The sequence below is a fragment of the Neophocaena asiaeorientalis genome, unplaced genomic scaffold, assembly GCF_003031525.2.
Source record: "Neophocaena asiaeorientalis asiaeorientalis breed wild unplaced genomic scaffold, Neophocaena_asiaeorientalis_V1.1 scaffold302, whole genome shotgun sequence".
NCBI lineage: Eukaryota > Metazoa > Chordata > Mammalia > Artiodactyla > Phocoenidae > Neophocaena > Neophocaena asiaeorientalis.
Genome location: NW_020174038.1, coordinates 905,144 through 932,840, shown reverse-complemented (window position 1 = coordinate 932,840; position 27,697 = coordinate 905,144). Strand labels below are relative to the sequence as shown.

Below are 27,697 nucleotides of genomic sequence, written 5' to 3'. Positions count from 1 at the left end.
CCCGGGGGCTCCCGCTCTAGGGGGGACTCCCGGGGAGCGGACTTGGTGCTTTCCTCAAAGAGTTCGCCCTGCGGTGCCTGTGATGGGGAATGGGGCAGGGGTCTGAGAGAAAAACGTTCTTCCCTTTTTAAGAAGGGGAGGGGGGAAAGGCTGAGACGTTAAATTCTTTTGCAAACATTCGTGCCGAAGGAAGGGCTGGAACAGGCAGCCCCGGCCGCCGGAACCGGTCGGACAGGTAGCGAGCTTGTTGACACCGTTATGTTGCAGGGCGCATGCTCACTCCCAAGTTTCCTGGTGCCTTTTCTATTCCACCTTATGAAACTTTTTCCTCGGCGTGGTCTCACCCGCGATTTAAGGCATAGGTGTCGCCGAGCCGGGAGGCTGGGAGTCGCCGGGCGTGCGGGGGAGAGGCCGGGCCGCGCCGCGGCGGGGGGCGGAGGGAGAGGGCCGGCCGGGCGGGAAGGTGGGCTCTGGCCGCGGGGAACCGGGGACCGAGCCGCCGCCGCCCCTAGAGGGGAGCAGCCGGGACGAGGGGCCGCAGTCCGGGGAGGGGGCCCCACGATGCCCAAAGTCTTCCTGGTGAAGAGGAGGAGCCCGGGGGTCTCGGTCCGCAGCTGGGATGAGCTCCCGGACGAGGAGAGGGCAGACACCTACATCCCAGGTGAGCGCCGCGCCGGGGCCGGGCCTGGGCGCCGGGTTCCTGGGGTGCGGGCAAGGGTGGCCGGGTCCCCTCTGCTCTACGGCCGAGGCTGGACTCTCCCCCTCCCCCATGTCCCTCTTTCAAGGGGAGGAGGAAGTCACTGAGGCGCAGGAGGATCGAGAGTGAGAGGCTGGGAACCTGGGACGCCCTGCGCCCCCTTCCCCCTAGTGGGCGCCTCTAATTGCCCGGCGGCGGGACCGTTGGCTGCAGCGCGGGCCGGGGTGGCCCGGGAAGGGGGCTAGGGGCCAGTAGGGGCAACCCTCAGTCCCACGTCCTCGTGGGGTTGCACAGGGATGGGTCAACCTCTCCGGGGCTGGGTGGGTCGAGGTCAGGCCCCCCGCCCCCATCCCAGGGAGAGGAAATTTGGCGCGCGGGTTCCCAGCCGCGCTGGGCCCTCTGTTTCTCGTGGGCGCTGTAACTGGGACTGAGGAGCGGCTCCCAAAACCCCGAGATCGCTCAGGAGGCCGAGTCCGGGTCTCTCTCGCCCACCCCCGCGGCGTTGCCCACTTGGCGAGGTGCCCAGGTCCGGGGCGGGGCGGCGGCGGCACCGCCCGCAGGTCAAACTGCCGCGGGCGCCCGGGCCTGACGCCGCGTGTCTGTGTGTCGGGGCGCGGCCCTCCCCTGCAGTGGGCCTGGGCCGTCTGCTCCACGACCCTCCCGAGGACTGCCGCAGCGACGGCGGCAGCAGCAGCGGCGGCGGCAGCAACAGCGCGGGGGAGCCCGGAGGCGCGGAGAGCAGCTCGTCCCCGCGCGCCCCCGAGCGCGAAACCCCCGAGCCTGGCGATGGCGAGGCCCCCGGTGGACACCTGGCGGCGAAGCAGCGCCCGGTCGCCAGATCGAAAATCAAGGTACGATGTCGACTCTGCCCCCGCCGCCACCTGCACCACGCCCTGGCGTCGGGCTCCCAGGGCCGGCGCCTCTCCCTGTCGCGCCCGCCCGCGCGCCCCGGCACCCGAGCACCCAGCGCGCCCGCAGCGCAGCTCCTGCACCTGCCCCTGGGTCGCGGCCAGGGCGCCTCCCCGCGTCCTCCCGCCTGCCAGGTAGCCGGCCGCCCGCGCTGCTGCATCCCGGAGACTGGCTTCCCGCGCGGGCACAGGCCGCCCGCGTGGCCGCCGGAGCTGCCTAAAGGCTCAGGCACAGCTTCCTCCCCCCAGCAGTCCATTCTGTGCGCAGGGCCTGAGGAACACCCTGGCCGTCGGAGTTCCTGGGGTGGGAAAGAAGGGACCCCAGGCCCCGGGCTCCCCTCCTCTGAGGTGCAGTTCCTACAGCTTTGTGAATTCTGAGTTTCGCCCCCTTCCTCGAGTTCTGGAGGCAGTGGTGGTAGCTTGGCACACAGTGGGTCTTTCACAATCACAACTATTCCCCGTGCCAATTATGAAGTGCCCGTTAGACACGAGGTCTGTGCCGGGCACTTTAAACTTGTGTTTGTCAAATCTTCTTGAATTATGTTCACGGATGAACGAATTCAACTGCAAATTGGCCGACTGCCCCGCCCCCAGTGGGTTGGAGTGTTTGTTTCCCTCTATTTTCGCGCTTCAGCCCCCACCCCCACCCAGCCTCCTGGAATTGTAGGCCACAGCTTATCCGGACGCCCATCTGCGCTTTCCTGTGTGGAACTGCCATGATTGCTTGCTCAAAGGTATCCGCTACCTCTAAGACTAAGCTGTCCCATTCCACTGACTCACGGGCGGCGGGAGCCTGGGAGTGGTGTTTTAGGAATCACGTAACCCCAGTTCCTAGCCAGGTGGGCCTTGGTGTGAGCCTTTTCGGGCTCCAGGCCCTTGGTGTAGGTGTTAATTCTTGGGCGCTCCAGGGTGGTCCCGAAGCCCCCTGCCCAGGCACCGGGATGGGGCGGAAGCCCTAGGGTTCGCTGTGGATTGCGAAAGCCTCCTCCGTTACTTTTCCTGGGAGAGGTCTTCCCTCCCCTGTGCATATTCCTGGCTCCAGGGGCTTGGCTCCTTGGTGGGCTGGCGTGCATTTGGTTATGAATTGAGGCTAGAGGCTTGAGCTTGGAATCCTTAAGAAAGACACCTTTAAAGGATGCTGGGACTGGGTGTAGGCATCCTGCTTAGTGTTAAGTGCGCTGACGAGGTTCAAAGTCAGCTGATGGGAGGCTTTTCTGGGCCAGATGGGGTTAACTGGGAGGGACAATTTGCCTGAGGCCTGTAGCTCTGCCCTCCAGGAAATGCTACCAAGTATCCACTTGCATATTTATCATCCAGCGGAAGGACACTTTGCAACATTGTGTTCAGGTGGTCTATAGATACTTCACCCCTCTGTCCCCCAGCTGCCCAGATTGCCCTGGAGACAAGGTGGCACAGGAAAAATGTCCAGTCCCTTAACCACCATTTTAGGAGATCTCTGCCACCCCAGGCAAACAGCTGCACTGGGGCCCTGGATTAAGGGAATGAATAAACCAATCTTATTCCCAGGATCCTTGTTTTGGTGCTGACGCCAGGGGTGGGGGGGAGGGCATAGAGTTTGCTCCTCAACCCTTAACAAGGTTTCCAGAGGAGTTTTTGTTTGTTTACTGAGGTCGAAGTTCAGGTTCCCTCTCCCTCTCAGCTTCCACAAGAACTCCTGGGGTTAAGATGCTCCAAGCCTACAGAATTATCAGCTGTGGTATTGACCATTTTCAAATGACTGGTCCAATTGCCCGTGAATTAGCACGTTGTGTAACTGTAGAGTTCTATGCCAAGTATGCTGAACTGTCTAAGAATTAGTTTCCTGACCATAAGAGGGGGAAGCCACTCAGGCATGATGCATGTTTTTCAGTGACTTGAAGACACTTACTGGACAGTTGGTTCTTAGGACCAGAGAAGGGCAGAGAGAAGCTACATCCCATCCAACAGTATGTAGTGCCTGCTGTGCACAAGGCAGCCAGGAGATAAAGATGCTGCCACCCTGGTGTTCCAGAATCTTCTGACAGTAACCGTTAGGGCTCTAGGCTCTGGTTTAGTCCCTCTGGGCCTCAGTTTCCTCGCCTGTAAAAATGGGGATAGTAATGAAACCTCACAGAGTTGTGAGGATAAATGAGTCAAGCGTGAAACATGGTAGGTGTCCAATAACTCTAGCTAGAATTATTTGGGTTGGTGGAGAGACACAAATACTAAATTAATTATTAACCCTATTACAGGAAAGTGAATGCTCAACTAGAAGCACAAGCAAAGATGCAGTACATTCTGAGCAGAGGAAGGTTTCTTGGTGTGGATTTGAGGGCTGTGAGAGAAGGGGGAGAGGCACGCTTTAGGGTAGTATGGGCTGAGCCCAAAGCTTGAGTAAGGACAGGACTCAGCTGGAGGGAGGATGGGAAATGGGCCTGGGGTCAGGGAGAGTCGAGGTGAGGAACTGGACATGTAGCCAGGACAGGCTGTGATGGTAAAGGGGCCAAGCCGAGAAGTGTGGGTGCTCCCGTGGGGGCAGAGGAGGGGCCCTGGAAGGTTTTTGAGAAGGAAAACCTCATTTGGGTCCATCTCACCAGCTGTGGTTGGGGATACATTACCTGTTCTGAGCCTCAGTCCTCTGATTTGCAAAATAGAGAAATAAGCGAATTGGCCTCTCCAAAGCATTGGGCAGATTACATGAAACAATGGAGGCAACACGCTGAGCAATTTCGTGTGTGTGTAAACTGCCCAGTGGGGAGTTAGCCGACAGTGATTCATAGCAAGTTTTGTTAATGTCCAATACTTTGTTGCCTACAGCAGGGACAAGGGATTTACCAACTGGATTGGCTGGATTTAAGTATTTTTTAAAAACCCACCCATTTGATATTTGGAAGGTAACATAAGCCCCATCCCTAATTCCCTGCCTGTTGACTTCAGTCTCCCAAGACAGAACTGGATGTCCCAATTCCCCCCACCAGTCTTGTAACTCACTGACTATCTCCTTGGCTGACCAGACTTTTCTTCTTGACTCTAGACCCACCAAAGGCAGGGAGCATTCCTGCTGAGATTGTATTTTCAGCACCCGGTGCAGTAATGCCTGACTCATAGGAGGACATAAGTCAACATAGAAGAGGAATACAGGCAGGGAAGGAGTCAATAGCATCGGGGGAAATAGGAAGCAAGACAAAAGGCGAAAATGCTTGGAATGGATGCTTGAAAAAGCTTAAATTAATTTAAAGGGGGAAAAAGGAATAGGAGAACAATGCAAGTGTTAACTGCAGCCAGCTTTTAACTGGAATATAGGTGAAGTCGGTTTTTGTGGTTGGAAGGGTCTGAATGGATTTGTTGCAGAAACAGAATCCACTGTAGCTCACTTAAGCAGACAGTGGTTAATTATGGGGTACTAAATGGGCTAAAGAGAGACCAGGCTGAGCTCCCAGGAGTGACTCCCAGAGCCACACTACAGAACTGGGCTACCTAGGGAACTGCAGCCGCGGCCTCTGGCTGCTGTCGTGCATCACGATGCTTCTGCTAATGCAGGGTGTGAAACAATTGCCACATACCTGCCTCGGCTCAATTAACTCAGGCCCGAAGTCAAATCTCCTGGTGGTGCATGTAACTGGTGGTACCCAAGTCCCATCTAAAGACCACAGATGCAAGGGATTCTGGGAAATGTAGTGTCTAGCTTTTGTAGCCTCTGCTGTACAGGAAGGCCCACCAGAGGAGCAGGAATAGAGGCTGAGCGTGTCCACCCACAGGATCTACTTCAGGGACCCTCATGTGGTCCAATCTCCTCATTTTTGTGGGGAGAAAGGTAAAGCCAGAGAGGTTTTGTTGAGTTCGTCACAGGTACTAGTGGCAAAGCCCAACCCAAGGCTCCTTATTCTCTAGCGTTGTTGAACTGCATCGTGGAAGCCACCTTTGACGCCTTAGCCGTTAGCACTGACAGCCTGCCATGAAGGAATTTAAGCAGTTTCTCACCGTGACATGAGACAAAACCACAGGGCTCACCCCTGCCTCTCCCACACGTCATGCCCAGACCCATGGGCCTGTCCCGGGGAAGCGCAGGCACACGTTTTGCAGACAACAAGCCCCATCAGAATCTCGATGTGGGCACCTACAAGCCCTGTGGCCACAGGCGGGTTTCAGGTATTTGAATCTGTTTCTTCTGGATGATTAGGATATGTTCCCTTCAGCATCTCTGCATTTGGGAAGGTTCTGCATTCTGCCATGTAGTGGAGTTGTGAAGCTTAAGGAAGTAGTACATAGGAGCAGGAGGGGAATTTTTATCCTAAAGGAGCTGGGGAAATACGCTTAGCATGTTTTGAGCGCTCAGGCATAAGCACATGTGTCACTGGAAATCTCGTCTGCGCGGCCACCGGAAGGTAGCCTGCACTCACGTTAGCCTCCCACAGGAAATAGGACCATTAATTTAAGGAACTTGTCTGGTGGAAGCATCCACAGAAAATAAAGGATTTTTTTTTTCTTTCTTTAGAAGTTGACAGGTAAGTGACCTTAGCCAGCTTTTGAAGTTGGTCAGAGGGCCAGCCCAGGTCCCTACCTCCCTAGATGCTCCTGAAGTCTTCAGCAGCTCTGATACAATGATGGGTTTGTTTCTGCTGCACAGGCCTGTTTTTAGAAGAACTAGAGGGGAACTTTGTGTGTTTTTTAAAATGAAAGCCGAGATCCTGCAGAAAACAGGACAGCAAATAAGAAAGCGCCAAGCTTCAGGTTTGGGGAACTGCTATCTCTCTTCATCTTTCTTGCCCTGAATTAATCTCCAGTTAGTTAATTAATCTCCAGACTGATGTCACCTCCCATCCTCGTGGTAGCTTCCTCACTTCAGTAATAAGCCTTTTGGAGAGTTAATTTTGGGTTAAGGATGAGACTATTAAGCTTTTTCTGAGTATAACAGTGTCTGGAGCGGTATACTGTAATTGAACACATTAATACTTTACATATCAAAACACGAATATTGACACCAAATGGGTAGCTTCCACTTTTGTTGCCAAGGGAGATAGGAGTGAATGTTGGTTTTCAGAGCTATTTGGATTTCAGAGTCGCAGTTGAAGGACTAGGGGCTAGTGACTCACACTGAAGGTTGGTTCCCTTTTTCTTCCATCAGTGAGAGAAAAACTCAAAAGACAAATGGAGAAACAATGGGTTTTGACCAATTACCTTTTATTTAGGATCACAGGACTCTGGAGCTTGTCGAACTCTAAGAGTTAGCATTTACTGCAGCAACCAGTCTTTTCTTTTTTGGCTGTACCTCACGGCTTGCAAGAATCTTAGTTCCCTGACCAGGGATCGGACCCCTGCCCCCTGCAGTGGCAGCGTGGAGTCCTAACCACTGGACTGCCAGGCAAGTCCCTAGCACCCAGTCTTTTTAAAGTAGGTTTTCTTATTTAATTCCTTAACAGTCCCAAGAGGCAAGTATCATTGTCCACATTTTATGGGTGATGAAATTATGGCTTAGAGAGGTTGAGTAATAACTTGCCTACTCCCCAGACTGTAGGTGGTAGAGCAGGATTTGAACTTAGGAAAAGAGCTCATCTAATCCCATTTTATTATTTTTACATGTGGGAAAGTATGGCCCAGGGATATTAAATGACATCACACAGCCATCCAGGTCTAGGTTTTTATTTGATCCTCAGCATTTCTTGTCTCTCCACCCCACTCATTTTGTGACCAGGTGACAAAGATGTAACTAGTTTTGGTCTACCCCTTGCAGAGTAACAAGGTAGTTGGTTAACCCTATTTTGGACTTCTAGGAAGTAGAGTGGTAGGTGTAAGCCTGTGTAAACATAATAAAGATGGCCCAGTGAGCAGACAGGTGACCCGAGGAGAGATTGCCGGTCCTCTAGCACATGGGGCATCATTTCAGGAATCGGGGGTGTCTTCTGTATCATGCTGCCCATCCTGGGAGAGAACACGCAGAGATGTGGCATCTCTGGTGTTCTAGAGAGAATGTGATACATCTCTCACCGTTCCAGTGTTCTGTTGCTGCTTCACAAACAACCCCAAATTTAGCAGCTTATAACACTTTATTATGACGTCTTCTAGTTCTGCGGATTGGCTGGGCTCAGCTGGGTGGGTCTTGCCTGGGGTTTCTCTTGTGGATGCGGTCAGATGACAGTGGGGTTGGAGTCTCCTGGGGGCTTGAACATCCAGGAGGGCTCACTCATGTGACTGGCAGTTGGTACTCTTGTCCTTTTCTAGCTACTTTATTATATGGTTATACCATCTTTTTTTTAACAAGTCCCTATTGATGGGCATATAGGTAGTTTCCAGCTTTTTGCTATCACAGACCAAATTTCAAGGCACATGTGAAGTACACTCTGTGGATAAATTTCATGTTTAGGAATTTATCCTCCAAATATGTTTCTGAGGAATTTCTCCTTTTTTTTATTTTTATTTTTTAAATTTTTATTTATTTATTTATTTATTTATTCCTCCTTTAAAAAAAATTGATGTGTAGTTGATTTACAATGTTGTGTTAGTTTCAGGTGTACAGCAAAGTGATTCAGTTATACATATGTCTATATACATATATGCATATGTGTGTATATATATTTTCAGATTCTTTTCCATTATAGGTTACTACAAGATATTGAATATAATTCCCTGTGCTATACAGTAAATCTTGGTTGTTTGTTTTATATATAGTGGTATCTGTTAATCCCATACTCCTAATTTATCCCTCCCCCCATTCTTTCCCCTTTGGTAGCCATGTTTGTTCTCTTTGTCTTTGAGTCTGTTTCTGTTTTGTAAATAAGTTCATTTGTATTATTTTTTAGATTCCACATATAAGTGATATATAGTATTTGTCTTTCCCTGTCTGACTTACTTCAGTTAGTATGATCATTTCTGAGTCCATCCATGTTGCTGCAAATGGCATGATTTCATTCTTTTTTATGGCTGAATAATAAGGACTCTCACCTTTCTAACGAAGGAAGTTTTCCTTCCTCTGAAAAGTGAATAAGTCTGGCAGAAGCTGGCTTCGTCAGCCATGATCTTTTTGCTGTTGAATTAACCCTCCATCTTCTTTTGAAAAGGCCCTCTTCAGACGTTCTGGATATAATTCATAAACGTCTGGAGTCTGGATTGGTCAGAAATACATTTATAGTTGGCGAACAACCCTTCATGGGCTGGAGGGTGCACCTTATGGCAATTCTCTACATGAGCATTTTGTGTTGACTCAGTTTTCCATGTTGTGAAAAGTGGAGAAATGGGAACACTGCGTTTGCTGAGGCAATTGGAGATCTTTTATTTTTGCTCTGAGAAAACCAGAGGGAAGTTCCCCAGAGAATGGGGTGCCCTCCCTCTCCAGTCCCCTCGCCTCATTCCCTCTTTCTCCCCTGTGTTAAAAAGCTTTCTGTATTTCTCTCAGTCAGATGATCCACTGACCCTGAACTCCCTTAAATGGTCACTGATCTCCATCCCCTCTGCCCTCAAAATTTTTACTCTTTTCAAACCAAATAATGTCAGTGATTTGAGATTTCCATCCTGGACTGTAATAGGAGGTATTCATGTTACATGCTGAGCATTTTAAAAATAGGAGTTTACCAAAAGGATTAAAGTAAACAAGGGTTCAGGTTGGTACCACAGTTGGCGAGTCCTCGGGCACATGGTGCAAGACTTTCAGAAGACAGTTCTAGCTTTCTTCACGTTTTTCATCAGAATTACCAGGTTCATGTGCCTCTGTTCTATTTCATTAGCCGCACTACCTCTCAAGTGACCTTTATCCTGTGTAGACTTGGCCTTCAGAAGCTCACGGCATTTTGTTTGCCAAGACCTGGGCCATATTTAGTCTCTTCACATCCCTTCAAGGGAGGCAGTGACTAGAATGGGGACTGCGGATTAGCAGGAGACCATGACCTGTCCTGTGATAGAAGAGCCTTGGGCACAGCTGGGTCTCCCTCAGGCCCTGCGAGGCCCCACCCCTTTGGGGGGCAGAGGTGGGGTATGAGGCAGGAGGGTCATCAGACTCAAGCCCTGCGGTTGTCCTCCTGTATCTTCCAATGTGCCCACCCTCCCCCCGCCCTCTGACAGTCGTTGGGGGCCCTGCCCTTCTCTCCTCCCTCAGCTCTGTTCGTCAGCTACTCTCCAGGGCTCAGGCTGGCCAGGCTGGACTACACACAGTCCCCCTTTTCCCAGCGCCCTCTCTGGGATATTCCTTGCCCTTCCCCCATCTTCTTCATCGTGGCCTGGCTGAGATGTTCACCTCTCTGGGTACACTTTCCCGTGCGCCCACTGTCTGGGCTAGGCTCCCCTCCCAGCCATCCCTTGCACCTGGGGCTTCCCAGATGGCAGTGGCCTGTTGCCCGGTCTGCTGTCCGACTAGACTGGCAGCTTCTTGGGGACAAGCCATCCTGGTGCTCTGAGCACAGGCCCTGTCTCGGATCAGGCACACATCAGTGTCGGCTGAGACTAAGGTGGAGCAGTGAGAATGAACTGGTGGAGGGGGCTGACTGGAAAGCCCTGTTCTGGGGTCTTTGCCTCCTGCCACCTGTGAGTCATTGCCCACCAACACTTTCTGACCGTGCAGGGCCCTCATCTGCGCTTGGGGCATGGGCGGGGGGGCAGGAGCCTGCGCGAATGCTTGCTGGCTTCCACAAGGCGTTTAGTCGAGGAAACGTTCGTGCCTGATGGAAGCCTCTGGAATGAGTTGGAATAATGTCCTGAACCGTGTGAGGGCCAGCCCCTCACATCTCAGGTGTGGTCCATGGACTGCACGGTGGCATCTCTTGGGAGCTGTCTAGCAATGCAGCATCCAGACTCCACAAGCCCTCCTGAATCAGAATCTGCACTTTTAAAAAAAAAATTTATTTATTTATTTTCGAATTTTATTTTATTTATTTTTATACAGCAGGTCCTTATTAGTCATCCATTTTATACACATCAGTGTATACATGTCAATCCCAATCGCCCAATTCATCACACCCCCACCCCCGCCCCCGCCGCTTTCCCCCCTTGGTGTCCATACGTTTGTTCTCTACATCTGTGTCTCTATTTCTGCCCTGCAAACCGGTTCATCTGTACCATTTTTCTAGGTTCCACATATATGCGTTAATATACGATATTTGTTTTTCTTTCTGACATACTTCACTCTGTATGACAGTCTCTAGATCCATCCACGTCTCTACAAATGACCCAATTTCGTTCCTTTTTATGGCTGAGTAATATTCCATTGTATATATGTACCACATCTTCTTTATCCATTCGTCTGTTGACGGACATTTTGGTTGCTTCCATGACCTGGCTATTGTAAACAGTGCTGCAATGAACATTGGGGTGCATGTGTCTTTTTGAATTATGGTTTTCTCTGGGTATATGCCCAGTAGTGGTATTGCTGGGTGGTATGGTAGTTCTATTTTTAGTTTTTCAAGGAACCTCCATACTTTTCTCCATAGTGGTTGTATCAATTTACATTCCCACCAACAGTGCAAGAGAGAACCTGCATTTTAACAAGACCCCCAGAGGATTCGTGTGTGCACTGAGGTTTGAGAGGCACTGGTCTTAGGGGTACACAGACCAGTTTGGGCAGGGGCTGCAGTGCCTGTAGAAGCTCATCAGGGAGGGAACAGGTGAGCTGAGGCTTGGCAGAAGGCCGTACCCCAGTGGATGAAAGGAGGGTGTTTGAGACAAGGAATGTGTTAAGCCAGGAAAAGACCAACTCTTCTTGCTAATAATGTTTGTCTGAAAATTAAGTTTTTTAGGTCCTTTGATGAATAGAATTTTGGCAGAACGGTTGGATCCATCTTCTAAAGGATCTGATAACTAGGAAACCTTTAATGAATATATCAGATCTCATGTTTTTCTTCACACAGTTAGAAATTCTGTTTTCTTCCTTTGAGGCAGCAAACACGGTTGAGCGAATGAACCAGGCAGTCCAGAACCTGGGATTTGGTTATAGTTTTTCTGATAACAAAACTGTGGGATCCTGACCAAGTCACTTCCCAAGATGACCGTCTTATTTGTTCATGATTCTGGGTCAGGAACTGGGGCACGGCTGGGCTAGGCAGTTTTCCTCTGGGCCGGGTTTGTTCACTCAGCCGGTGGCAGCCCTGGCTGGGCTGGACGGTCCAGTGAGTCTTTATTCATACCTGGCACCTCATTGCTCCTCTGCATGGCTGCTTGGGCTTCCCCACAGTATGGTGGGGTCAGGCTTCCTCATGGCTGCTGGCTTCCAAGAGGGAGGATGCAGAAAAGCTGCACCGTTTCTTAAGATCTGGAACTGACACAGGCCCTGCCCAGATCCAGGGGGAGAGGAGACAGTCTCTTGGTGGATGCTGGCCGGGAGGAAGGAATTGACTGTGGCTGTCTTTGCGGGCTTTGTGATGTTATCAGACCTAGACTCCTCTTTCCTTTCTGCTCTTCCATCCTCAGCACTGGCTTCCGTCTTGGGTCCGAGGTGGCTGTTGCTCTCCCGAGCAGGAAGGAGTAAATCAGGGGAGAGGGCACCATCCTTCCCCTTAGAGAGTGTATCTCACCAGCCAGGTGATCCCACCCGCAGGACTTGCTGTGAGGCTGGGAAACGTAGGCGCGTAGCTGGGGGCGGGGTGCCCAGCTGGTAATCAGAGGTCTGTCCCGAGGACCAAGGGGAGCATGGGTGTGGGGGGGTGCAGGAGCCCGAGTCAGGTCCAGCCTAGACGCACCAGGCGGTGGGCGGGTCCTCACCCCTCTCTCTGTCCCAGTTCACCACAGGCACCTGCGGCGGCGACGCGGCGATTCACACCTGCGACCTGTGCGGCAAGGCCTTCCGCCTGCAGCGCATGCTCAACCGGCACCTCAAGTGCCACAGCCAGGTGAAGAGGCACCTGTGCAGTTTCTGCGGCAAGGGCTTCAACGACACCTTCGACCTCAAGAGGCACGTGCGCACGCACACAGGTGAGGGAGGGACGCGGCCAAGAGCCCCTGGACTTTCCCCGCAAGGAACCCAGTCGGGAGCCTGGGGCAGAGTTACGTTTCCGGAAGAATCGCGGGGCGGGGTGTTTGGGGTGGGCCGCCCGGCTCTGCCACCTGCCATTGGTGTCCCCTGGGGCCCGCGCGCCGCTCTCAGCCTGTTCTCGCCTCGGTGAGATGGGCGGCGCATCACTGGCCCGAAGTGTCCTGGAAGCTGTGATGCCCACTCGGTGCAGCCCTCGGGCCGGGCTGAGGGATGGAATGTGGTCCCCCTGGTCCCTCTGCTGGTATTTTGTGCTCCTTTCTCGGGAAGTGAGTCTGTCTCAAAATAGCATCACGTGGCTTCCTCCTGAGAGCTCAGAAAGAGAACACGCAGCTGACTTAGCGCTGCCCGAGCCTCCTGCGGGGGCGGGTGGGCAAGTGTCACCCCACCCTGAGCTTTACTCAGCGCGGGTCTGGGTCCTCACCAGCTCCCTTCCACAGACAGCCCTGGGGTGCCGGTTGGCCGCCCTCCTGCCCCCTCTGGCTGTTCGTAGCCTTGGTAGTTTTGTCTAGGAAACACCTGGCCTCTAGGCTGCTCCTTGAGGGCCACACCTGTGCCAGAGCGATCCCTGGAGGAGAATTCTAAGATGCCATTTCCTTGCTAAAAGAACCTTCTCCAGGGCTTCCCTGGTGGCGCAGTGGTTAAGAGTGCCTGCAGATGCAGGGGACACGGGTTCGTGCCCCGGTCCGGGAAGATCCCACATGCCGCGGAGCGGCTGGGCCCGTGAGCCATGGCCGCTGAGCCTGCGCGTTCCCGCAACGGGAGAGGCCACAACAGTGAGAGGCCCGCATACCGCAAAAACAAAACAAAACAAAACAAAACAAAACAAAACCTTCTTCAGCTCTGGGTGGGACAGAATCCAAACTTCCCATCTTGATGGGCTCCATGTAAAGCCCCTCACAGTCTGGGTCCCATCTTCAAATCCCCATCCTGTCCCAGCCCCTCCCACCCCATCCCACTCCATCTTTTCATCCCACCCATTTCATCTCATCTAAATCCATCCCATCCTAAACATTCAGTCTTGCCCTGGTGCCACGCACTCTCCCTACAACCTCATAGAATTTACTAATTATAGTCCCGCTGATCCCATCAAGCTCTTTCCGGGTTTAGGGTTTCCCTCAGCATTTTGGGGGTGGGGTGGGAAAATGACCACTCCTCTCTCCCAGGGGGCCTCTCGGGTCCCCAGCCGCCACACAGGGCCGTTCTCAGATCCTCTGTATTCAGATTTCCTTTAAGCCCTTATCACACTTTTTTCTTCTTAGAGTACTGGCCATGAGCTTCCTCCCTGGCCTCAGAAGGGTGTCCTCCACCCTAGAGAGTGGACTGGCATACTAAAAGGTTTTTCTTTTTCCTTTAAAAAAATCTTTTCTTAAGTGAAATTTTCATTTAAATGTAACATACATCCAGCAAAGCACACAAATCATAAGTGCATAGTTTGAGAATGTAGGACTTTTTACAAAGCGAACACAAGCATATAACTGGCTGGACTATTTCCAGCCCCCATAAGACACTGGCCTCTCCCTCCTGCCCCCTCTGGTCACTGTCACCTTCCCTTCAAGAGGCACCAGTAGCCTGACTTCAGTAAAAGTTTGACCTCTGTGTGGCCAGGCTGACACCTGGGTTGGGTCAGGGAGAGTGCTTAGGGAGACTGATGGTCCTGTGTGATTAGGGAGGGTCCTATAGAGGGTGAAGGGTCCTGTAGGTGGTGGAGGGTCCTGTGGGTAGTAGAGGGTCCTGTGAAGGGTGGGGGTCCTATGGGTGATGGGGGGGACCCCTGGTTATCAATGGACCCATTACGTGACTGCAAAGCTGGGCTTATAGGCAACTGACCCAAGGAGCTGGAGGAAATTGGGGACCACTCATGCCGTCATTTGTCGTTGGTTGTCCTGGAGAGTTTCTCAGCTTTTCCTCTCTATCTGAGGGTGTCCTTGAGGGCATGGCCTATTTCTTCTGCAACTCCTCACCTGGTGGGCTCTGTGGTCACTCCCCCACAGAGTGAAGGGGGCTTGGGGAGCATTGTGGGCTGTTGGTACCTTCAGTTGGAGTAAATATGGAGCTTCCTCATCTGTGACTGAGTTAATTCTCCATTAGTAGAAATATTAGGGACTGACTGCTCTCAGGGAAGAGTTTGTAAGAGTTTGCACTGTTGGTCACACAGTGGTTAAGCACTCTGGATCTGAGCTAGCTGATTCTGCAACCTTGTCGAAATTACTTATCTTTTTGCCTTAGTGTGTCCATCTCTAAAATGGGCATGGATTTATTACCTATCACCTAAGTGATGGCTGCGAGGTTTCAGGGCAATGATGGCATATAAAGTGCTTCACAAATTGTAAGCACTTAGTAATTATGAGCTATTAGTGGTGGTAAATGTTGAAATAGTTGGCAGAGTTTTCCTGGGGCCCTGCGGTGTGGCAGGCTTGAAGACTCACCTCTGTGCTTGTGGAGAGCTCAGCCAACATAGGGAGAAAGAACCCAAACCCCTGATTGTGACCCAAGGAAACCAGCAGGTGTGCCAGACAGAAGAAAAAGTGGCGAATGCTGGTGGGGAGGCCCGGAAGTTGCATTGTTGCTGTTAGGGGCACCAGGGAGGCTTCTCAGTGGAGGTGTCCTTTTGGCTGAGCCTTGAAGAGTGAGCAGGATTTTCACAGTTGGACGGGGAGGGAAGGGCATTGCAGATGGGGAATGTCTTAGTTTGGGTTCCCCCAGAAACAGACCCTGACACGAGGATTTGGGTGAAGCCGTTTATTTGGGAGATGGTCCCGGGGGCACAGTGAGGGGATGAGGAGAGGAGACAGAGGGAAGGAGACTCAGTGAGAGCTAGTTACTTACTGAGTGGGTTACCACTGGGAGCAACTGGGGCTCAAGCCCCCTGGGGGTCCTCTGAATGCACACAATGCACCCCAGAATTGCTCCAGGGGCAGGAAGTGGGGTACGGGAGAGCCTGTGGAGGCTTGCACAGCTTCCTCAGGTGGTAGCGAGCTCAGAATGGTGGCTTTTCTGCAGGCCAGGCCCTCGGCTTTATCCTGTCGTGTCCAACAGCCCCGAGGAGCCCCGAGCCCTTGTTACCCGCAGTTCACAGGTGAGGAGCTGGAGACGGCTGGTCTTCCTGAGTCCAGGTCCCCCGCTTTCCACAGGCCCCTTCTCTGTCTCCGCCCCTCAGTACTGTGCTCACTCAGCGTCCTTCCCGAGGCTGGGCCTTACCAGCCGCCCCGGTTCAGTTTCTAGAAGCCAGCTTGCTCTGCAAGAGGCGAGATAGAGAGGAACTCGGGCCAGGCACAAACCGCACCCTCCAGCCTGGGCGTTATAGTGGGTTGCTGAGCAGTCTGAGCATGTGTTCAGTGGTGCCAGCACGTCCTCTGGCCACAGAGTGAGCAGAAAGGGGGTGGCCTGCACCCCGCCCCACCCCCACCCCCAGGGCCCTGGGCTCCTTCATCTCCTACTCCTCAAAGATGAAACTTCTAGTGACTCTTAAAGGAGGGGCTGAAAATCACCAGGTTGCTGAATAAAAATGCCTTCCACCTGATGCTTCCCCAGAGGGCATCATGCACTTTATCCCATGAGGGGCGAGGCTGGCACTCAGGAGTCATTTAGGACTGGAACCCTGCAGCCTCTCTGCGCACGGGGAGCTCTGGGTCCGTGGAAGGTGGCTGGTCCGATTGAGATGTGTGGTTACGTGTAAAACAGACCCTAGATTTCAAAGGCTTAATGCAAAATAAGGACGTAATATATATCAATTTTTAATGTTGATTTCATGTTGAAGTGGTAATGTTTTGAATATATTGGGCTAAACAAAAGGTATCCTTAAAATAATTTCACCTGTTTCTACTTATTTTAATGAGGCTACTGGACATTTTAAAATTACAAAATGGCTTGCATTTTAATCTCTGTTGGATAGCTCTAAGGTCATTGAATCTACAGTTAATGATTTAAAAATTTTTTTATTATAATTTTGACTCTTAAAGCGACCAACAAATAGCATTATGGAAATGTCTTGAACCTATTTTCCCTCTGGTTCATTTTATTTATTTAATTGGCCGTGCCTCCAGGCACGTGGGATCTTAGTTCCCCGACCAAGGATCGAACCCGTGCCCCCTGCAGTGGAAGCGTGGAGCCCTAACAATTGAACAGTCAGGGAATTCCCTGTTTCGTTTTTGTCTTGTTTTGTTTTTTTTGGAGTATAATTGCTTTACAATGTTGTGTTAGTTTCTGCTGTACAATGAGGTGAATCAGCTCTATGTATACCTATATCCCCTCCCTCTTGGACCTCCCTCCCACCACCCCCCATCCCACCCATCTAGGTCGTCACAGAGCACCGAGCTGAGCTCCCTGTGCTTTATAGCAGGTTCCCACTGGCTATCTATTCTACACGTTGGTAGTGTATATAAGTCAATTCTAATCTCCCAACTGTAGAGATGTGGATGGACCTAGCGTCTGTCATACAGAGTGAAGTGAGCCGGAAAGAGAAACAAATATCCTATATTAATGCAGATATGTGGAATCTGGAAAAATGGTACAGATGAACCTATTTGCAGGGCAGGAACAGAGATGCAGATGTAGAGAACGGAGATGTGGACGCGGGAGGAAGGGGAGGGTGGGACGAATTCCCTGGTTTATTTTCTGATGGAGATGTGCCTCCAGGTAATAATGACCAGGAAGAGGAGTCAAAACATTGCTGACAAACTGGCTGGTGGCAAACGGAAAAAAGGGGCCCCAGATCTGGGGATGCCCCTCTGCGGGAACTGGAGGGACAGGCCTGGCCTCCTGGCGCCAGAGGCCTGCCCTGCAAGCTCTGAGCTCTGTGCAAAAGGGATAATCAGTAAAAAGAGCAAAAATCTGGGCTCCTTAGATCTTTCTGTAGTTCATGTGTACCACCTCACTGGCTCCAAAAGATCTCACCAGAATTCTGGGAATTCGGTTTTGCCTTTGATGGAGACGTGAATGTTGGATTTTGGCTCTTGACAATTACAAGTAAATGTTGTGTTTGGACCAGAAGCAAAGATGTGGACAGTGTTCTCACAACTACAGTAGGCAGATGAGTGAAGGTTATGGTTGCTCCCAGTCCGGTTGGGCCAGACCATGACTAATTTGAAGACTTACCTGGGATCCCAGGACCCTTCTTTTGAGAACTGCAGCGACAGTGTTGATGAGGTGGGCAAAGACAGTGGGACCGGGGATTGGGATTAATCCCCTCCCCCACGTCTCCTCCTGAGAGAGCGGGGCCTCTAAGGAAAGACTCAGAACACAAGGAAACTTCTTGGAAAAGGTCCAGGGAAACCGGAGCCTGGAAATGTCTTACCTTAATATTCAAGCAGATGAAAGAAAAGATTAAGACTTCTTTTCTGGATATGACTTCACCAAGGAAAGAGTAGATCAGAGGTGTGTGTGTGTGTGTGTGTGTGTGTGTGTGTGTGTGTGATGGGGGAGGGGGAGCAGCAAATGACATCTGAGTCCAGATTGGAAGAGAGAAACTGGAACAGAAGAAACTCGGTTAACATTTTGTGAAAATACGTCTGCAAATGAGTGGCTGTTTTCAATCCAAATTGACTTAGGTTGGGTTCCCTAGAAGCAGACTCTGAGATGGCGATTCTTATAAACTGATTTATTGAGGGAGAGCTCTTGGGAGAAACCTGTGAGGGAGGAGAGAGCAGGACAGGGTAGCAGGGATGTGGCCCCAGCTTGATCACACCAGGGCTCTGCGGTGTGACTGGCGCTACAGGCCTGTCCTGTCCCCAGGCAAGTGGGGGACATTTCTGTGCCCATGTGAGTTAGAGGCTTCCTTTCCCCTGGGTGGGCAGGTCACTTGCCCAGTGCCCGTTCCTTGGAGAAGGGGGCATCCAGGAACTGTTAGCTGCCAAATAGGTGACAGCTGGGGAGTGAAGTACTGGCCCAGAAAAGGGGGTCCTGATGGGGGACCAAGAGGGTCCACTGCACACATAATAGAGGGAATTGCTCTATTTAAGTGGAGTTGACAGGGTCACTGAGGCCAATGTGTGAAATTATGGCTGTTGACCCACCTCAGGACAAAATAGAGACAGGGGGTGGGAGGGATGAGCTTTCAAGATAGGATTGTATATTCAGTTCATAGCCCGTGAAGAACGTCACGGGCCTGGTTTTACAGAATATTCTTCTGGATTTGTTCACGTGTTTTAGGTTGAGCCAGCTGGCCATCCAGGGAAGGAGAGAGTTTGCTGGGGGCAGGGTGTGGGTGGGGGAAATCTGTCATTTAGATTCCAACAACCAGCAGGTGCCAAACTCAGCACTGAGTGTCTCCCCCCTCGCTGCCCAGGGACCCCGGCGCCAGTGGCACCTGGGGGCGTGGTGAACGTTTACTGAGGTGTCAGGTGTGGTCTGGGCGTTGTTCGCCACGGTGACCAGGTGTGCCAGGCTCATCAGACAAGTACAGTTTGCACTGAATGCATTTTATTTTTCTCGTATGTAAAGTGACTACTTATTTTGTAAAAGACTTCAGTCAATATACAGACTACACAGGAGAGAGCTTGCGCTGCTGTAACCAGTCGAAAAGGGCACACATACGTGCGGGGTCCCCCGCTCGGTTTGTGAGGGCTCCAGGGGGGCATAACTCGGGTTGGTGATAACTTTAGGACCCTGACTAGAGTAAAGGCGTTGGTTCGAGGTGCGCCTGCTGTTCCTACCGAAGCTTCTGAGTTCCACGGAGGGAGGCTGAGGAATTCACATCTGAGGTCCGGGCAGTGGGGAGGGGGCTCTGGCCGGAGCGCAGGGTCTGCCCTGCCCCCCTTGGTGGGGCCCTCGGGCCTTATCTTCCATCTGGGCCACATTGAGAAGGAGGAGAAGGCAAACAAATCCCATCTTGATTGAAGAAGAGGAAACAATGGTGTCTGTTTGGAGCCTACGGGGAAGGGTTGATTGGACTGGGAAAAATGCAGGCTGGGAGAAGTTTGGAGCGGGGCGGGTGGGAGAAAAGAATAGAGTTACCTCCACCCCGAGGGAGCTGAATGCTGCCTTGTAGGGTGGCCTCCTTCACTCACCAAACTCTCCCCTCTTTTATACTGACTGACTTTTTAGCTACAAAAAATAATATTGAAAGGGAAGAATGAAAGAAAGAAAAAAAGAAGCCTCCTCTCCACACCAAGCCCTAGTTCCACTCCTGAAAGCAAGCCACCACTTAATTTTTTTTTCCCCGGAAGTTTTTAACACACATTGCTTTTTTCGTGCACTATCTATCCTGGAGATTGTTTCCCATCTGCAGAGGTGGACATACATCACTCTTTTGAATAGTTGTCAGAGCGTTTCTTAATATGAGATTATGACGTAATTTCAAATATGGAGGCACTGTCATTTTTTTTTCTTGCCCCAAATGATGACACTTATTTACATTTTCAGGGTCGGTTTTTTCTTTCCTCCTTCCCTCCTTCCCTCCCTCCTCCCTCCCTTCCTTCCTTCCTTCCTCTCTTTCTCTGTCTCTCTCTTTTAATTTTAGACAGGACTACCACAGATATTCTTGTAAATCCTTTGCCTACTTGTGTGAGTCTTTCTGTAGATAATTTCCCTGAAGTGGGCCAAAGGGTAGACCCATTGTGATGTTTACGGGGTGGTCACATTGCCTCCCGAAGAGTTTGTCCTAAATGTCCAGTCCCACAAGGAGGCCTGCAGAGAGCTCCTTGCTGAAGTCCATGTTTGGATAAAGTTCAGTAAAGGAGACTTAGCTACAGCAAGCAGAGAGCGCCAATGACAAAGACTTTTCTTTGGGGATGAGTGACATGAAGCTTGATTTGGTAGTAGGAATAGAACATTTGAAAAGAAGAGACCCTTTGTGATAACCCAACACACAGTATTTTCTGCTCGAGGTGATACAGACCCGCAGCACGGTAGTCTGGAGGGTGGACGGGGAAGGAAGTCTGTCCCCTCCTCTCTCCACCAGCTGCCTAGGAACGACATTTTAAAAAATTAGCCTTTAAAAAAATTATTTTTTTAAGTTGAAGTATAGTTGATTTACAGTGCTGTGTTAGTTTCTGGCGTACAGCAAAGTGATTCAGTTATACATATGTGTATATATATTCTTTTCCATTATGATTTATTATAGGAAAAATTATCCTTTTTTATTGTAAAATAGATAATGAACAAAAAGGTGTACATATAGATACAGTTTAAAGACAGATACTAAATATTCACATACCCACCAGCCAGCCAGCTTCTGAATAGAGCGTGTCTGCGTTCTGTTGACCTGGATTGTAAGCTGTTGAAGCTGCGTCCTGTTGAATATTCAGTGTGTGCTGCATCCTTTGCTTGTGAGATCTCGGTTAATCCTCAGAGCAGCCTTACAAGGGGTATCAATTATTATCCCCATTTTACAGGTGTGGAAACTGAGGTGTGGACTCAGTTAATGCGTGGCTGATGGGTGGTGCCTGGGTTTCCAGTGGCCTTGGACTCTGTTACTGTGTAGGTGTCAGTAGGTTAACGATGCCTGGTGCGGGGATGGTTCCGGGATCCCACTCCAGGCTCGGATAAGATTGGCTTTTGCTCGAGAGCGCCCACGTCCAGGACAGGTGAGGCCCAATGTCAGGGAGGCCTTGGTATCTGTCCCCCTCATCTGGGGCTCCTCCCTGGCCCCCTTCATCCCCTGCTCCCCGAGTTTGGGGGAGAGGAGGACTCCAGGAGGGAGGGACTTGTTCCCCAGCCCAGAAAGAGTCACCAAGAGGCAGCTGCTGGGTGACCATGTCTGCCTGCACCAGTGAGCGAGGGATGAATGTGGTGTTTGCAGAGCGGGGTGGGGAGGGTAGGTTTGCAAAAGTCAGAATTAACTGCCATAACTAGAGGTGTGGGGACCTCCTGTCTACCCTGCTCCACCCCCCGCAGTCATCCTCATCCTAGCCGTCATCTGCACGGCGCAGGGCTCTGAAATCCTCTAGTCCTGGCTATCCAGGCTCTGCTGGGTGCTGTGCCCGTAGGATTCGGCTGAGCTGCGGAATGAAGAGAGGAAGGAGACGTGACCGTGCGAGTGGACTTGGCCCTGGCCCGATGCCCTCCGCAAGGGGCAGGGCTCAGGCAAAGCCATGCAGCCCCGTCCGCATCACCTTCTCAGGTCACCGTTGGGAGTGGGGACCCCCAGGAGCAGGATTTGAAGCGTCCACTTCCAGAATCCAGGTTAAAGCCTGGTGTCAGTGTGCTGGTTTCCCCACCGGTTGAGTTTGGATGTTTTAAAATAGTCGAGGGCTGTTTCCAGTCACCCTTGAAAGGAGCAGCTGACCTCTGGGTGAATTTCTGTCTTGATGAGCTTCGGGTCTGAAGTCAGGTTGCTGCTTGATCAGCCAGAGGTGGTGGGAACCAGCTGCCATGTGGGCGCAGAGGCCTGGTTAACACAAAGCCCCTTGTGGCCCAGACACGCAACCTACGTGGTGTATTCCTTTGGAGAGGCCTCACGGCCCCTACGTTTGTAGAAAACTAGCCCCAAGATGTGACCTCTCTTTTTCCTGGGCCAGTAGGATTCATTCATTCATTCATTCAAAAATTATTTACTGAGCACCTATTAGGAATTCTCTGCTGGTCCAGTGGTTAAGGCTCCACGCTTCCACTGCCGAGCGCCCAGGTTCGATCCCTGGTCAGAGAACTAAGATCCCACGAGCCACGTGGTGCGGCCAAAAACAAAATAATAAAATAAAAAATAAAAATGATTTACTGAGCACCTATTATGCGCCAAGTGCTGAGGATTATAAAGGAGTTTCTTTTAGCAGTTTTTCTGAAACATGTGGAATATAATACAGGCCTGCTTTCTGCGTGGGTGGGCTGGAGGAACACCCCACCACGGCATTGAGCTAACACAATTCTTTTCACATGAACGTTAGGGGAAGGGATGGGAGCTTCTGGATGTGGACAGGAAGAAAAATGGAAGCGACTTGATTTTTTCAGGTGGTTGAACGAGGGTGGGGGGAGTATTTTTTTCCATTTTGACTTCCTTTGTCATCTGTGTACTTAAAAAACTTCATGAACAGACATAGCTCTCCCGGCTCCCCACCACGCGCCACCAGTGAGGAACTGGGGACGTTTAACCTTGAAGAGAGGACTTGGGGGGGCCTGGCTGCCTCAGACACCCCAAGTGCCGTCCTACGTCTTCACCACGCGTTGCTTCAGATCTGTGGCTCCAGCATGAGTAGCCTCGGCAGCACTTGGGAACCTGTGAGAAATGCAGATTCTCATCCCCACCCCGGAACCGGATCCGCCAGCAGGGGGGCCCGGAATCTGTGTTTTGACAAGCCCTCTAGGTAGTTCTGTTTCGGGCTCACATTTGAGAAACACTGCTTTCGCTTGGATCAGGACGTCTGGGGTGGGGCCCGAGGCTCTGTGCTTCCAACGAGCTCCTAGGTGATGTGATGTGAGGTGGACTACACCTTAGTACCAGGTCGTACAAGGCAGCATCATGTGATGGGAGGGTGTGGGCTGGAGCAGGGCTTCCTCAGTCTCTACAGTTTTTAAAAGATGGGATTTGGGTGCAGCTGTACAACAAAATACCACGGTGCTCTTAAAAAGGAATGAGACCAAGCCGTAAGCACCAATGTGGGAAAATCTCCAGGAATATTTATTTATTTCTTGAAGTATAATTGATTTACAATGTTGTGTTAATTTCTGTTGTACAGCAAAGTGATTCAGTTATATATTCTTTTTTTTGATATTCTTTTCCATTATGGTTTATCGTAGGGTATTGAATATAGTTCTCTGTGCTATACAGTAGGACCTTGTTTTTTACCCATCTTATATATAATAGCTTACATCTGCTGACCCCAACCTCCCACTCCATCCCTCCCCCAACCCCCTCCCCCTTGGCAACCACCAGTCTGTTCTCTATGTCTGTGATTCTGTTTCTGTTTCATGGATAGGTTCATTTGTGTCATATGTTAGATTCCACATATAAGTGATATCATATGGTATTTGTGTCTCTGTCTGGCTTACTTCACTTAGTATGATAATCTCTGTGTCCATCCATGTTTCTGCAAATGGCATCATTTCATTCTTTTTTATGCCTGTGTGATATTCCATTGTATACATGCACCACATCTTCTTTACCCATTCATCTGTCGATGGACATTTAGGTTGCTTCCATGTCTTGGCTATTGTGAATAGTGCTGCTATGAACATAGGGGTGCATGTATCTTTTTTTTTTTTTTTTTTTTTTTTACTTTTTTTTTTTTTTTTTTTTTTTTCACATGTATCTTTTTAAATTATAGTTTTGTCTAGATGTATGCCCAAGAGTGGGATTGCTGGATCACGTGGTAATTCTGTTTTTCGTTTCCTGAGGAACCTCCATACTGTTCTCCACAGTGGCTGCACCAACTTACGTTCCCACCCACAGTGCAGGAGTTTCCGTTTTCTCCACACCCTCTCCGGCGTTTGTTGTTTGTAGACTTTTAAATGATGGCCATTCTGATCACTGTGTTACGGTGCACCAGGAATATTGTTAAGCGAGAAAAGTAGATTTTGAAAATATCTTTTGATAATAGCTTGCTTCCGTTAAAGCCAGGATAGTAAAATCATGATAAAACCCATTATGGCATAAATAAACTATTTAAGCATTTTAGAATGTGAATTTTAATACACCTGTTTTTCAATTTTTCACTATTCTTTCAGCAACTCGAACATTCTTGGGGAAAAAGAATTAACCATTAAAAAAACAAATAAAAACGTCTACACGGGGATGCACATTTTCCCTTTCGCCTCAAGCTCCAACATGACTCCATGCAGCCCTGGTGGATCCTGTCCTTACTTAAAATTTTGATAACTTGTTCATCATGGATTTTTTTGTATGTATTTTAATTTTGAAAATATTTATCTTGATTGATGTTTTCACATACTCTCAAATTTTGAGCCGAAAGCTTTGGGGATTACTGCGGGCAGTGGTCCTCCTGGCCTCTGGGCTCTGAGATGCTCTGAGAGCTGGCAGCCCACTCTGTTCCACGGACCCCGAGCACAGCATTCACCCTCTCTGGGCTTCCGTGCTCATGGGACACTATATGCTTCCTTGAATCCCCCCTCGACTTTAGAGCCTGAGATACACCTACTGAGGTCTCCTTACCTAAGTTCCCGTGTCACACTGTCGGGTGCCCACGGTGGGCATGGGCACGACTGTGGTTTGATTGGCTGAGCTCCCTGCTCATATGGTACCTGTGGCCTCTCCATCTGGAAGGCAGGCCCCGCTCATAGTAGCTCACTTTTAAAGCCAGCAGGAGATCTAGGTTGGAAATGGTTTCCTAACTGTAGCCGACACCATCAGTGTCCTGTGACCCCTGCCATTTCTGGGCACACCCGTCCATGTCGTGGCCGCCCACACCTGCAGCCCAGCCTGAGGATGTCCTTGCTGGAGGCCACTCTACCCCAAGGCAGGCTGTACATGCTGGGGAGAGAGAACCTGTCCCACCCAGGGTGCTCTCCGCGGTGCTACTGGAGCAGGCGAACAAAGACTCCAGCTCCCGAGGGCCAGGGTAACTCGGAGGTGTGTGTTCTGCTCTGTCCCGCACCTCGTCTGGCCATGTGGACTCTGGTTGCCCACAGTGGTGACTGGCTGGATGACCCCTCTCCTCCTTGTCATCATCATCTTCCCTCCCCTGCAGGTGGGGAGTCACCTCCCACTTTTCATGGGGTCACCGCTCCTGAGGGCAACCTCCCAAATAACTCCTTTTCCAGTGAAACCCAAACTAAAATGAAAACAAGGTTTACTCTGCCCACTTTGAAACCCAGACATTAAGGCAGGCGAGTGGTGGTGTTTTGCTGTATGCATCCTTTTTTATTATGTTTGCTCTGTGGACAATTTTGTCTCCTGCCCTAATCATTTTCCTCATGTTTCTCATCCTTGGTCATGATGTTTTTTTTTTTCCCCCTCAGCCCCTGGCAACGATTTTTCTATTGTTTCTGAGAGTTTGACTTTTCTGTATCTAAGTGACACCACGCACTATTCGTCTTTCTCTGTCTGGCTTATCTCACTGAACATAATGTCCTCAAGGTCCATCCATGTTGTTGCAAATGGTAGGATTTCCTCTTTCTCCTGGCTGAATAATAATCCATTGTAGATATATACCACACCTCTTTTATCCATTCATTTGTTGGTGGACACTTAAGTTGTTTCCATGTCCTGGCTATTGTGAATAGTGCTACAGTGGACATGGCTGTGGAGATATCTCTCTGAGATCCTGTTTTTATTTCCTTTGGATAAATACTCACAGTGGGATTGCTCGATCATATAATATAGAAAGGTCTGTCTTTAAGTTTTCGAGGAACCTCCATACTGTTTGCCACAGTGGCTGCACCAATTTACATTCCCACCAACAGTGCACAAGGGTCCCCTTTTCTCCACACCCTCACCAGCATTTGTTACCTTTTGTCTATTTGATAATGGCCATTCTGACAGGTGTGAGGTGATCTCTCCTCTCTATGTGGTTGTGATTTGCATTTTTCTGATGATTGGTGATGGTGAACATCTTCTCATGTGTCTGTCGGCCCTTTGTACGTCTTTGGAAAAATGCCTGTTCGGTTCCTCTGCCCGTTTTCGAATTGTGTTGTTGGTTTTTTGCCGTTGGGTGGTGCAGGATGACTTTTAATGGCTTCATAGTGGGAGGCTCTGGCTGGGCTGTGACCGACCGGTGCTGTGTCTGCCCCTTACCCTGCAGGCATTCGCCCCTACAAATGTGACGTCTGCCACAAAGCCTTCACCCAGCGTTGCTCCTTGGAATCCCACCTGAAGAAGATCCATGGGGTGCAGCAGCAGTATGCCTACAAGCAGCGCCGGGACAAGCTGTACGTCTGTGAAGACTGTGGCTACACGGGCCCCACCCAGGAGGACCTGTACCTGCATGTGAATGGTGCCCACCCGGGCAGCGCGTTCCTCAAAAAGACATCCAAGAAACTGGCAGCCCTCTTGCAAAACAAGCTGACATCCACGCTCCAGGGTAATGCCAACCTGAGCGAGGAGGAGGAGAAGTAGGAGAGGGCGTGGATGCCAACGCTGCCACATGTCCACAGATTCCCGGTCTTGAGGGCCCCCTGACCCACGGGCTCTTTCTAAGTCCAAGTGTTCCGTCCATCTCTCTGTCCTCTGGGGGCCTCGATGCGGGGCTCCGTTCCAAGGCTGTCAGTGATAACAGTGGCTTCAGGCCCCCCGTAACCCGTATCCTCAGGAACACTGTCACATGAATGAAAGCTTGTGGATGGCTTTGATCACCGTCTGGGGTTTGGGTTTTTTTTTTTTTTTTTTTTTTTTTTAGGATTTTCACACATGGAGGCAGGGGTGTTCTTAAGAGAGACACCCCTTGGAGCGATTGATATGGTGCCTTGAAATAAAAGTACTTCCACTTGAAATGCTCCTCCAGCAGGGAAAATGAATCCTATTATTCTGAAAGAGTTAGCAGGAATTATTTTAATAAAGGAAACGTCCTGGTGACATTTTCCTGATCAGAATGAAACAGGAGAGCGTTGACCTGTAGCTCCCTGTCCAGGGCATATCGTGGGACCTTCGACTTAAGGTTATTTGGGGGTTGATGTTTTGTACTAGTGGGTGGGTTTGAAGAAGGGCATCTTGAGTGTTGGGTAAAGGTAAACAGACAGCTGGTGACAAGACAGCCCCACACGTGGCTGCCAGGCCGAGGCGCTGGGCTCAGCTTGGCAGGCGGCTCACAGATGCTCTTTGGGCCAGGGTGTTGCTGCAGAGATGCTCTGGCCTCCAGGACCGGGCCTGCTGGCTGAAGGCCATGCCCCCTCCGTGAGTCCAGCACCAGGGACATCGTGGACATCGCGGGGCCGAGGCTGGAGCATGAGGAGACCCTGGGGGCCCTCAGTGCCCCTGCAGGGGGGGCGGGGGGGGGGGGGGTGATGGCGGGGTCAGCATCTCCTTCCGGGCATGTGACTGCTGCGCGAGGTGACCTTTGGCCACCTGCACCTCCTCGTGTGGGAGGTTAACAATAAAGCCGACGGGGGGATGGGGCGAGTGTGTGAGGTGGTCTCCAGGGTCCTTCTGTGCCTGCAGGGGCTGGAGGAAGGACCTAGAACTCTCAGGAGCCCCTGTGGCCGGGAGGGATTGAATTGTAGGAGGTGCGGATCAGCTGTGCCTGGGCGCTGACGGGGCGGAGCGCGCAGGCTCATTTCCACTCTGAAAGTCAAGGAAGTCTGTCTTTGGGAACGTTTGGATGGTGAGGCCATTTTCTTTCT

At 50.8% G+C, this 27,697-nt stretch overlaps 1 protein-coding gene across 2 annotated transcripts in view; it reads left to right on the top strand.

Moving 5' to 3' along the window:
• Positions 1-26,867, top strand: part of OVOL2 (ovo like zinc finger 2) — a 28,008-nt gene extending 1,141 nt beyond the window's left edge. Inside the window, exons 1-4 of one of the 2 annotated variants that reach the window (XM_024753720.1) lie at positions 259-661; positions 1,328-1,548; positions 12,282-12,474; positions 26,164-26,867. In XM_024753720.1, coding sequence (XP_024609488.1) covers positions 259-661; positions 1,328-1,548; positions 12,282-12,474; positions 26,164-26,477 — 1,131 coding nt within the window. In that variant the 3' untranslated portion in view covers positions 26,478-26,867. Of the gene's footprint in view, positions 1-258; positions 662-1,327; positions 1,549-12,281; positions 12,475-26,163 lie in introns of those variants that run through there. The other variant, XM_024753721.1, reaches the window with a different exon arrangement.
• The last annotated feature ends 830 nt before the right edge of the window (positions 26,868-27,697 follow it).